The 13,247-nt window shown below is 39.7% G+C and overlaps 1 protein-coding gene across 1 annotated transcript in view; it reads right to left on the bottom strand.

The window, feature by feature from the left end:
* Nucleotides 1-13,247, bottom strand: part of LOC134863314 (A disintegrin and metalloproteinase with thrombospondin motifs 7) — a 68,391-nt gene that overhangs the window by 10,205 nt on the left and 44,939 nt on the right. The window contains exons 18-23 of the mRNA XM_063881766.1: nucleotides 12,187-12,400; nucleotides 9,695-11,539; nucleotides 9,122-9,274; nucleotides 8,097-8,270; nucleotides 6,999-7,145; nucleotides 5,631-5,793 (exon numbers count right to left, since the gene is read on the bottom strand). Of these exons, the coding sequence (XP_063737836.1) occupies nucleotides 5,631-5,793; nucleotides 6,999-7,145; nucleotides 8,097-8,270; nucleotides 9,122-9,274; nucleotides 9,695-11,539; nucleotides 12,187-12,400 (2,696 nt within the window). The remainder of the gene's footprint in view (nucleotides 1-5,630; nucleotides 5,794-6,998; nucleotides 7,146-8,096; nucleotides 8,271-9,121; nucleotides 9,275-9,694; nucleotides 11,540-12,186; nucleotides 12,401-13,247) is intronic.

The following is a 13,247-nucleotide window of genomic DNA, read 5'->3' as shown; positions in this document are numbered from 1 at the left end:
TCAATGTAAAGCTAGCCCACATTTCGGTTTTTACATCATATCGGCAGTAAATCTGGATCAGCTCGTTTGTACCCCTGTTTTCAGAGATGTGGTTAAGGAGGAAAAGAGAGAGGGTTCTATTTTCGGACACTTTGTGAGTACACCGGGGACACATATTTATGTATAAAAGACATCAAAAAGTGCATTTTGCGTAATAGGGGACCTTTAAGGCAAAGTTGCAATTGTTTTAATTGTTTTAAAAGTCGCCCACACAGAGAAACAGAATAAAACACAAAAACCCATGAACTGCATCTTATTGAAATTGGTAATTAATTTTCACATTATAATAGAAATAAAATAACTAAATCTATGTGAAATTAGCACAGAGCAAAGTTTTGTTATAAATATTCATGTAAGCAATTATTGTGCAACTTTGGAAAGCTGACTAATATTTCATGCAGTAAAAACGCTTTCATTGAAAAAAAAACTAATTAGTTATAACGGATAAGGTCATATTTAATAAAATGTTGATGCTGATCAAATGAGCAAAGCAAAAAGTTATTATGATTGATGTCTGCACAATAAATTCTCTTTAGACTGACACCAGCGATAATTCAGCTATTCAGATAACCATCAGGCTATTTCGCTGTGTTAAGTACATTCAGATCTTCACCTGAGAACAAATTAACCAGAACATGTGTGATTCAGATTCAGATTCAAAGCTTTTATAAGAAACATTTGTACATTTCATTTTTTTTAATGGATCAGAACTTGTGGAGATAACTGTGTCTTACATTTGTAAAACCAGTGGGCATTATTAACACCTGTTAGAACACGTGTTACCTTTGTTAATGTGGTAAGTGATATACTTTCTGTCAGCTTATTATTTTTTATGTCCCCTGGCACCTAATATTACAAAGAACTTGGTGAAAAACAGAGTGAATGCTTTATCATGAGGCACAGATCACAGGCAGTGATCATGTGTTTTTACTACTGAGGAGCACCAAAAACCTTCCATTCTCTAAAATACATTCTATTATCTTGTCAAGGGAAAGTTAATGTCCAAAGTATCTTTCTAAAATATATTATCCTTTCATAATTACCATTAGATGCCGGTATTTTTTTTTAACCTTGTGAGTCTGTGTGTTTGTGTGTGTGTGTGTGTGTGTGTGTGTGTGTGTGTGTGTGTGTGTGTGTGTGTGTGTGTGTGTGTGTGTGTGTGTGTTTGTGTGTATGTGTGTGTGTGTATGTGTGTCTGTGTGTGCGTGTGTGTGCGTGTGTTCCTGGGGACACGTAGTGCTGTGGAAACTACAACAGAAGGCGTTTTGAGTCTGTCTGAGTAGATAGATTTTGTCATCTGAGGGCTAAGAAGTAGTCACAAAACTATACAGGTGCATAGTTGAATAAAAAAAAAAAGACGGCCATGGTTGAAGCAAGGTCCCCCCGTGAAATAATTTGGCATCAACAAACTCCAGGTGTGTTGATGTCAAAATGAGTTGGAAAATGCATGTGATCTGCGAGAGGCAGGACTTCACCATCAAAGTGTAATCATTTGATATTTTTAATTTAAGTGGCTGCTTCAGCCAAATTTGAAGAAAAATCCCACCAGATGACTCTGAAGAATCTAATTTACTAGAATGAGATGGACAGATGGACAACCCGAGAAGAAATGCCTCTGATCTTTGCTATCAACTGCATGGAGGCATAAAAGCTTACATTATTTTTTATTTCATGCACAAGCATTTCATGTCAGAATAAATTAAATAGATATATGTCATTTTATCATCTTAATTTTTCCACATATTTTGTTTATGCAAGACTGGAAGGGATAAAATAGTCTGGTCTCGTAATGCCATGGGGAATGGGCCAAATGTTTTTTGCACAGAAATAAAAAGTAAAAAGGAATGAATGTAACCATTGTATTTCCCTTTTGTAGAAAAGCATGGAAACAAACTATTAGTAGAGATAGAAGGCCACACACAGCGCTAACAGGGCCAGATGTGTGCCGCTACATTATCATAAGCCTCAAAGGTTTCCATAATGCTTCTATACATCTATGCCTTTAAAAGTCAGACTCTAACAGGCTTCCCTCTGAGAAACGCAGTGATTTCACAGTCGATAAGAAACAGAAAATGCCATTGAACTGCTGAGGCACACAGAAATTAAAAGATTATGGGCACACATTTAAAAAGAGCTGGGAAACAAAGTTGTTTATATCTTGAAGATTATTGTCAGTTATTCTTAATTGAATGAGGCTCATAAAGTAAATAACAAGCTCCATGGGAGTCGTTTCTGGTCATCGTCCTTAAAGACAAATAAAGCCAGGTATAAACTCTGATATATCGTAGGAAAGAGTGAAAGAAAAGCAAGGGATGGGAATTTCCAGTCAGGAAAAAGAAGACAGATAATTTTTCCTGTTGTGAATAGTTGCTTTGAATACAAATGTCTTCTACTCCAAATTGGAATTCTTTTTTTTACACCGCCTGGGTCACAAAGAAGATCTTTGATGCTACTGAAGTCAGCCTTTCCACTGGCATTGTGCAGTGGCATCATAAGAGGAAGAGCTAGTGGATCCCCAGTGACATCAATGCTGCTGTTGATCTAAAGTTTAGCAAAAAGTGCAAAATCTTGTGTCATTAAGAATTTTAATCTCTTATTACCCCTGAAATAAATACATTCAAAATACATAATAGGGGCATCTTCCTTATATAATTCTTCAAAGATCAAGAGATATTCTTTATTCTTAACACTTCCCCTGAACATAAGTATTTTAAAAGAAATCAATAAGAAATTGAGTCTGTAATGTGGATTCAGCATTGTGTATTGTGTACGTCCCATGTCCATTTGCTTGGCATTCTCCAGCATCACATACTTAATTTATCTTGGTAATTCCTTAGTTTGACATTTCACTCAATATTCCCATTGACGTGAACAAGAAGTCCAATCAAAACTGACATGACCGACCCGACCACTGCCAGAATCAGATTGACATTTTCCCAAGCTTATTACAGCAGAGCCAAACAATTTCACTTGTGTAAATTGCATTTTCAGATGGCCTGTAATCAAAACCCTGCAGCATTCACTTGACATGTTGGTCAGTCTTTTTAGTTTTTTACTCATATTGCAGTCAGTGGATTTGATGGATCTGACACGAGGAAATAAGACAATCCAAACACTGATCTAAGACCATTTCCAGTGGTTTAGAAATAATAAACAATGAAATGAAAGATCTGCACAACACCAGGTACAATAAAGTCCATTCCAAAGCAGAGACGTTTTGGGCAGAACTCCTTGCATGTAAAAACAAACTCTAGATGAACCACCTAAAAGTGATCCCAATTTAAATACACCCATACACAGGAGGTTTGACAGAACAGGGTGTCACCCCCATTCAACAATCACCAAAAAAGACAGAGTCTAGTTGTAGTTAACTAGTTCAAGTGTACTAAAGTATAAACAGTATTTAGAATATATTTCACTGTTTGGCAAGAGTACACACAGTAGCAGCTTCAGTTACTCATCAGACTGTATACCTTTTTCACGACAAGGAAAAGCAGTTAAAACGTTCTCAATTTAGCATACAGTTATGGATTTTTGGCCAAAATGGTAAAATATGTTTCGCTGCTGCCCCGTCCACAGGTGTAAGCAGAGGTGGAAGAAGTACTCAGAACTTGTACTTGAGTAAAAGTAAAAGTACCAGAGTGTAGGAATACTTCGTTACAAGTAAAAGTCCTGCAATCAAAATGTTACTCGAGTAAAAGTAGAAAAGTATTAGCATCAGAATATACTTAAAGTACCAAAAGTAAAAGTAGTCATTCTGCAGATTGGTCCACCTCAGAATAATATATATGATATGTTTTGATTATAATTACTGATGCATTTAAGCGTTATTAAAGCTGGTAAAAGTGCAGCTAGCTTAATTACTTTGTATACTGCAGGGTACATTGTGAAATTAACTCCAGGTGTAGAAGCCATCTCCCTCACCCTCCACACTGCCCTCTCCCACCTGGACCGGAAGAAAACTTATGTGAGAATGCTGTTCATTGACTACAGTTCAGCATTCAACACCATTGTGCCCTCCAAGCTCATCATTAAGCTCAGGGACCTTAGGCTCAACAGCGCCCTCTGTGACTGGATCCTGAGCTTCCTGACGGGCAGATCCCAGGCAGTGCGGATGGGGAACATCACATCCTCCACCTTGACCCTCATCACCGGAGCCCCTCAGGGTTGTGTGCTCAGCCCTCTCCTCTACTCCCTGTTCATGCACGACTGTGTGGCCACACACAGCTCCAACACCATCATCAAGTTTGCTGACGACACGACCGTCATCGGCCTGATCACAGACGGTGACGAGACGGCGTACAGAGAGGAGGTCAGAGCCCTGACATCTTGGTGCCAGGACAACAACCTCCATTTCAACGTCAGCAAAACAAAGGAGCTGATTGTGGACTACAGGAAGAGGCAGAGAGAGGCACACACACCCATCACCATCGACGGGACTCCTGTGGAGAGAGTCAGCAGCTTCAGGTTCCTCGGGGTTAACATCAGTGAGGACCTGACGTGGACACATCACACCAGGGTCATATCCAAGACGGCTCGACAGCGGCTCTTCTTCCTCCGCAGGCTGCGGAAGTTCAACATGGACTCCAGGATACTCTGCAACTTCTACAGGTGCACCATCGAGAGTATCCTGACTGGCTGCATCACCGCCTGGTATGGCAGTTGCACCGCCCTCAACCGTAAGACTCTACAGAGGGTGGGGAAAACTGCTCAGCACATCACCAGGACAGAGCTGCCATCCATGGAGGATCTCTACACCCAGCGGTGTAGGAAGAAGGCCGGTAGGATAAGGACCCCCATCACCCCAGCAACAATCTGTTCTGTCTGCTGCCATCTGCAGCATCCGGACCAAGACCACCAGACTCAGAGACAGTTTTATACCACAGGCTATAAGACTGCTGAACTCCTGAGCTCTGTGAATGTCTACTCACATCTGTTTATAGTACACACATACATATATATATATATATATATATATATATATAAACAGATATGTATGGCAGATGTGTATAATCGATATATATATATATATATATATATATATATATATATATATTATACCTATCTGCCATATACATCTGTGATACGTAATATATGCATCTGTCCATACCTCCTCATTCAACAGTGTAAAGTATTTAAATTATTGTACAGTGTATTTAAATACTTTCAATGTATTCCACATATGTATATATTTCACATCCTTAAATCTTTATTGTTGTTATTGTAAATATTCTTCTGTCTTTTTGCACTATTTTATTTATCTTATTTGCACCATGTACTGTATGGTGAGTTGTTGGAGGAGCATGGGATATAAGATTTTCATTGCTAACATATACGTTGTATCTGCTGTGCATATGACCAATAAAACCTTGAAACCTACAAAGTAACATAAATAGAAATACTTAATTAAAGTACAAGTCTCTCAGAATTGTACTTAAGTACAGTACTTGAGTAAATGTACTGTTACTTCCCACCTCCAGCTTTAAGTTACTTACCTTCTATACACTGTTATACACTGACTATGGATAAGTTCCTAAAAAGCAACATCTGGACTATCCCTTTAACATCAGCACACATGGTGATTCACTCACCAGAGGGGCCGCTCCCGCACTCCTGTAAGTTACACTTCTGGATGCTCGCCGGGCACAGCTCAGGGTCACATTGGGCTTGATCCACTTCTTCGTCTGTCTCTGCCTTTGTGTTCACACATTTGATGAGTCGGCGCTGCACTCCACCACCGCAAGAAGCCGAACACTACAGAGAAAGTTTATCAGAAACAGAATCAGAATACCTTTATTAGTCCCAAAAAGGGGATTTTTTTATCTTAACATGTAATCAGGGAACATTATTGGGCACCCTGAGCAGTTGCAGTCCTTCATGAAGATTAGCAACAAGACTGTTTTATGAAATGAGTTAGACACTATTAGGTTTCAGTTAAAACTGGAAACTGGGGATATCCTATTTGGTTGGGTTTGTATGTGTTAAATGATCATATATAACAGATTCTTTGGAGATGATTTTGTTGGCTGTGTGCTGTTTTAAGACTTTCAGGCTCTAGGAAGGTAGTTTTGTCATCACTGGCTAATATTGTTCAGGATTTGAAAAGATTATATTGAAAGACCCTTTGTGGACTGGAGTCATAAGAGAGACAGGGAGGAACTGATATCCATGTAATGGTCATAATCCCCAGTGTGGATCAGGTTATTATAAGACGACTGCATGCTGATGTTTGACAGCACGTATACCACACGGATCATAAGTATTAATTCCAGGTTTCAGAGATAGAGACGCTTCCCACAGTGAGGTAATATACCATTCTTGCACATTTTTAAAATTCCGCTGCCTCTAACTCAATGTGACAAAGGCAAGAATACTACAGGATGTGTAGTCTTTCAAAAGAAAATCTGGACCTAAAGGGAAATGATGAAAGGATTTTTGGTGATCCATTTTTTTCTGTTGATTCACAGGTTTATTTTAGCCAATCAGTTTACACCACGTGGTTTCTATGGCTATTCTAGATCTCAAATAGTTGTTAATAATAATGTCACCGCCTAATCCTTTGACCAGTCTTTTTATCTTTTTTCTTATTATCCTCCCAACCAAAGCATAGTGAGGCCTCAGAGGTCTAAGGCTATTTTCAAATTCATTATAATTCCTCCATAATCAAACATTTTTCTTCACATAAAAGTTAGATCTCTGAGCCAAAAACAGGGTTTACGCAAAATGACCCTGTGTTGATCTCCCCTTGTTAAATTACATTCTTTACATTAAAACACTGTATGCATTATCTTGCGACCCTGAATAGGATACAAGGTTTAAAATACGAATAGTGAGATAGACATGATAAGAGCATCATTTATCATTTTCTACATGTTACATTTCTTCATGTAATTGGTCCATGAATCATACATCATACTGAGTTATTCTCTCTTCGTCGGTTTGCATGTGCGTGCGTGTACCTGTCCCCATGATCCAGTAAGCCACTGAGCGCAAGGCTGGCTGTTACATGATTGGATGTTGCTGGGCTGGAGTTCCACATCACATTGATCCTCTTCTGGACAGGTGACCATACGCTGTTGCTCGCCTCCGCCACAAACCTCAGAACACTGAAAAACACACACAGTTTCTGAACTTCAGCCAAAGACATTTGATTTTGGTCCTCTCATTTCAGCATTAACATCTAGTCACACAGTCCTGATGCTTGTTCAGGGTTCAAATAAAGGCAAGTTAGATTGAGGACTTTTTTAAACTTTCCGTAATGCCACCCAAAATAAATGTAAGACCAATTGTAAATGTAATTTATTGACTACAGGAGTAATTTTTACAAAACAACACAACATTAGAACAAAGCGAGTCATAAAATCCTACTTCTCATTTCTTAACGGTATTACAACTTGTAAAAGGTTGCTTTTAATACCAAGGAAGGCTTTATTTTGAAGGTCAGTTAGCTTTTAAGGCATTTAAAGGATCTGCAGTAACCCTCTCACTTCACTTTTCCTCTTTGTCATTCTTTCTTTATTATTACATAATTATTGCAAGGTTGAAAGCCCACTTTTTGGTGGGTTGAAATACTTAGAAAAATCCTCCATTTCTTGTTTCACTTCTAAGGGACAACTATGGTATGTTATTCAGTGGACTGTCTTGAATATCCTTTTTTTTAATTATTATTGAGCGTGTGAATGCAAGGTGGCTCAGTTTGCTCAGGGATAATACAATTTACAACCTACACTACCTGCCTTGAAAGAATGGACCCAGGAGACCACAGACCCAATACATACTCAAATGCTTTTCAGTAAATGATTACCCGTCTCAAACAACCTTTGAACAGGTCTTGGAAAATATATTTCATTCTGATCTGAAATGAATAATAGGCAACCTACAGTAGCATCTTATGTTTTGATGCAGTTTTGAAGTATTTTGACAATCTTGCCTCAACCTTAATTTGAAAATACATGGGGACAAGCTTGAGAATAATTAATCACGTCTAGCAGACAACAGAACATACATCACGCCATGTTTCCTACATTTCTATCATTATTTTTCTCAATATTAATCACCTGACCCCAGGACGAGGTGTACCAGTCGAGACATGGCTGAGGGTTACAGGTCATTTGAGTTTGTGGCCTGGAGGACATGGCCCGGCAGTGGAAAGGTCGGAGAGGTCTTTGATCCCGCAGGTCAAAACACTGGACCTCTCGTGATTTAATGCCGCCTTCACAATTCTTGGAACACTGAGGGAAGAAATGGACTGATGATTATTCAAACAGCATGAACAGCTGGAGCTTTTAAGTGTTCAGTGGTAGTGGGTCTAAGGCAACTGGTTCTAATGGGTTTCATCACTCATACAAAAAGCTTGACTGATATGAACTCGGCTAAAGTGATCAATGGTTCCATTCAAGAAAAAACAGCAGTGTCATTGTCTTATTATCCTTTGACTTATTACACAAGATCACCTTTGACCTGAATGACGAACACATTAAATATTCATAACTAGTATATCCTATCAAGAAAACCTTTTTAGGTAAACCCTTCTCTGTGTCTGAGCACCTCATTTGTCCAAGAGACTTTATCTTTCTCGTATTTTGGGATCATCATCATTCATCATCAGTGTTTATTGGAATATTTACCAAGAGTCTACAGCCATGCAAGCGTCTGATACATGACACATATTTTGGAAAGGATATAAAGTAAAGTTGACTTGGTTATGACACTGGAGAGGAAGCTCAAGTATAATTTAAGTTTTTATAACCTACTGTATCTCAAAGGAGACACGAATGTTTGTTCAAAAGGTTATGCCTATACATCCATTAGTCAAGTCAATTCAATTGAAACTACAAATGTCAATCTGGTGACGCTAGATAACCTTTATTCCCTGTGAACCATGAATGTGTGTACCAGTTTTATGGCAATCCATTTGATAGTTGTTGAGATAGCTTAGCCCTGACCTGAAGATTTAGAATGTCCAACATTTCTATCCCTGCAGACAGCACTTTTATTAAATACCTCTTGCTGTTCTTATAAAGAAAATTCAGGGTTAAAATATGTATAAAAAAAGCTCTAAAACTTCAAAAAGTTGTCTAACCTCACTCCATTCCTCCACTTTCCATGTGGAGCAGGGGCGCAGGTAACACCGCTGGGCTGGCGCAGGCCTCTTGGCAGGATCGCAGTCAGAGTCCGAGCCAGTGCTGCAAGCCAAAGTCCTCCAGATGGCACCCAGACCACAGCTGGTGGAGCACTGCCCACAAATGTAGTAACACATGAGAACACTACTTACATGTTACTATCTCAGGATTGGGTGCAAGAAAAGCTCCAGCACAAGAAACCTCACTGATACTTTAACAATGCAAATCATGTGAAACTTTAAATTCAGCGTGAAAACAACCAAGGAATATGCAAATAAAATGTTCTTCTGTTAGAATCACTTGAGAACAGAGGTAATTGTTTATCAAAAGTGCCATAAATTCATTATGTAAATTGACATCAGCTGCATAAACTTTAGGTCAAATGGGGTCTCCAAAGATTTTAAATGTGTATAGGGGCCAAAACTAGATGATGTGTCTGCATGATAAAAGCAGACACAGACAAAAATAATGACACAGCTGTGTTTCATCCCACAGTTTAAGTACAACACCAGAATATGCCTACGCAGACTCACAGCACTCCAGTTTCCGGTGACCCAGTAGGCAGCGGTTGTCACTGTGGAGGCTGAAGTTGGGGCAGATGTTGGCTCTGGAAGCGGCCACAGAATAGGTGGATGTGTTGGCAAAATGGGCACAGCAGGTGTAGGTGTTTCCATGTGCTGCTCTGGCATTGTGTTATGTTGAGGAGGGGTTGCTGGGGTTGTTGTTAGCTGGTATGAAGAGTCTGGATCAGTGTCACTGCTGCTACCAATCATCTGGGGCACGATTATTTCATTGTAATCAAAATCAGCTTCATCAAACGTAGAAGTTTGGGATTTGGGATCTTGTCCAGTTCTCTCTGTGAAGGCGGGCTTTGTCTGTATTTGTTCGGCTGTAGCTGGCAGGAAATCAGCTGGAGAAGGCGGAGTGGCTCCATCCAGGTTTGTAGGAGATATGATTTCTGTTCCAGTTAACGACGTGTAGTCTTCAGAGGCCTCTCTGTTACCTGACGTTTGCAGAAAAGGAATGGGAAGCGGGGTGGATGTCTCCGAGGCAGGAAGTGAGGTTGTACTGAGGTCAATGTGAGAATCCAATGAATTACCCTCACTAGTGGCATACAATGTATTAAAATGAGTCTGATCCAAGTCCAAATCCTCCAATGTGAAGGCAGTTTGCAATATTAATGTTTGGCTGGTGGTTTGGGGTATTTCTGAAGGACTTTCGTCCAGTTGTGTTTCACTCAACTTAACCTGATTTATTGTTTCTGGTGTAGGAGAGAATATAAAATCTGGACTGTCTTCCTCTCCTGCAGAGATGTCTGGACTTAACATACTTTTTTCCTCGTAGCTGTAATTATATTCATCATGTTCCTCCGTCTCCTGAGCCCCCACTGTTTTCAAATCAGTCTTGATAGTGGGTTTATGGCCGCGAGCGTTGTCAGCATACTTTGCAGTCACTGTGACCTCCTGAGTTTGATTTTCCTCCTCATTGAAAATGTCATCGTTTTTTCCCGACTCCTCCACATATTGTTCCCACTTGGAATCCTGTGTGGGCTCCTCGGTAGTGAAAACCAGATCAGGCATTGAGTTTATTTTTTCAGGCCACCTCACATCCTCATCATGTGTCTCTTTAAGTGTTTTTGAATGCCCTGTTGTAGACAATGGAGGCGAGCGAGTGGTAGATACAGGCAGTAGATAATCCTCAGATAGGAAGTCGTCCAAATGTTCAGAATTTGTTTGCACGGACTCCTTTGTTGATGAATCATTGTTGTCCTTTGTTTCGTCCTGGTTTATGTTCTGTGGTTCTTCAGTTCTCAAAATGATGGCAGTGGCCTTTGAGACTGTGGAAATGGCTGAAGGAGCTTTTGTAGTTTCTATGTATGCATTTTCTTTTATGCTGCTGGTTGGCTTGGCCCCCTGTGGAGGAGCAACTCTGTCCCCTGAATCTTTTCCATCGCCCTCAAAGTCATCCGATAAGTCTTCATGGAAGTTGATGAAATTGTAGTCATAGTAAAAATCGTCCACTTGAACACTGTTTTCTGGAGAATGATTGATATTTTCAATATTATTGTGGTAGTGGAAGTCTCCCTCTACAATGTTGTTCAGATTATTGTTGTTAGTTCTTGGCTGGGCTCTGGTGGTACTGTATTTGGAAGGAGGTTTGACCTCAGGAATAGAGTTAATTTCATTAAGCACTTCTTTGCTCGACCAGCCACTTCCGGACAACTCGACACCTCCAAAGTTATCCACCAGCTGTGCACAATCCTGGATGTAGCAAGTAGTGACAGCTAATGGCTTCTTCTGAGGGTCACAGTCAATTCCGGTGTTTCTAGAGCAGGTTACATTACGCCGGTGTACTCCGCTTCCACAGGTCAGCGAACACTGCATGGATGAAAAGCTTTAGTTTAGTTGTCAATCAGAATCATAATAATGATCATTTTAGTAACCCCAGATTATGGACTACCCTGTACTTCACAACTGTCATACAACCAGAATTGTAGCAAAACATTAAAGCCCAGTTTTGCAGATTGTAACCAACTGAATACCCCTCCATTTGGGCTTCGAATTTAAGAAGCATTTTAATGCTTTTCATTTATTTCCAAACATTTCTAAGAAGTTGTGATTATGTGTGAAAGAAGGGGGACAAAAGTTCAAAGAACATGTATAGTTGCTGCCCTCGTCCTGGATCTTAAAGCAATTCTGAAGCAATTCAATATTCTGCCTCTGAGCAATCAGCATGTGGCTGTTTGCGTATGCCATTCTCGTCTTTAGCTTTTGTATTTTGAAGGACCTTAAGATGTATGAATGTCTGGTCACACACGCAGTCGAAATCAAAACTAGTTTCACAAGAATTAGAAGATAAGAGCTTGAAAGGCTTTCTCTATGATTACTTCATAACTTAAGTCCATCCTTCACAGAAAGACATTTTCACAGGCTGTAAGAATTTCTTGCCACATGAAGAATAATTTCTAGTTTCATTCCCTTTTCAAACACAATTGCAAAAACCTCATAATCAAACCCAGACCCACCTTCGACCAGCTGCTGGAGGCCCAGTCTGCAGGGCAGGGGATGTGTGTGTTGCAGGAGGAGAGTGACTCAGGTGCAGGTATGTGTTGACATTCACTGGGCTGCAGTGCTTTCTGCTCCTCAGCACTTACTGCCTGAATGCAGAGGACTGTCCTTCTAGTCAGGCCCGAGCTCCCACAGCTGGCTGAGCATTTCTGCCACTCACCGATCCACCATCTACACACAGAGACACAAGTAGCATGTAGAGGCAAATTGAAATGTTTGACAGCTGTGCAAATGTGATGACTCACCAAAGATTCAGTGAGTTTTAAAATGTATTTTCTACCCCAAGCCCAAAATGAACACATTGTGTTAAGGATGATAAAAGAGTTGCTGGTGAATAGTTATGTCTCAAGTTTTCGCTTTACTTTAGTTGTGAAATTTCACATTTGGTTTAATTTTTCGTTAGCCACTACACAACACAAAAAACTACAAAATAATAATCAATGAAATGACTGATTTCTAGCAGGTCAGGTGTGGGTGGGGAGGGCAGATCCCAACCGATGATGAAAGTAAAAATAATCAATATATTGTTTAGTTATTGCACTTGTCCTCAACCTGTTTCAGGAGCTATGCACATAAAGACAACAAATACTTAAAACAATGTCATTTGTCAATAATATAAAACAATGTTGACAGCCAACATCATGAAAATAACTTTCCTTATCCACAGAAATCTGTTTTTTGTGGAACTGGGTGCTGATGTCCTACTGAGAGTAAATTGAGAGTAAACAAGCTGCGGATAAAAATAAAGTGCATAGGTTAAAAACGGTGGTAAATCACAGTGAAGCAACCTACCAGATGTGTTCAACCAGCTATTACACCTCATGTCATCCCTCATGTCATCTCTGAAATAACCATAATCTGTTTTCAAACACTTTGAAGGGAGATTGAGGGAGAGAAATATTTGTATCCTCCCTATATTGCCCCTTTCCTTAAGAACTCATTTTGGAAGTTCCTTAAAAAATGCTTCTAAGAGCAGGTAACAAAAACACCAGAAGTCATGACTCAAGGACACAAACAG

Source organism: Eleginops maclovinus, chromosome 4 (assembly GCF_036324505.1).
Source record: "Eleginops maclovinus isolate JMC-PN-2008 ecotype Puerto Natales chromosome 4, JC_Emac_rtc_rv5, whole genome shotgun sequence".
Lineage (NCBI taxonomy): Eukaryota > Metazoa > Chordata > Actinopteri > Perciformes > Eleginopidae > Eleginops > Eleginops maclovinus.
The sequence above is the reverse complement of the archived record's forward strand: the minus strand, read 5'-3'. Positions and strand labels throughout refer to the sequence as shown.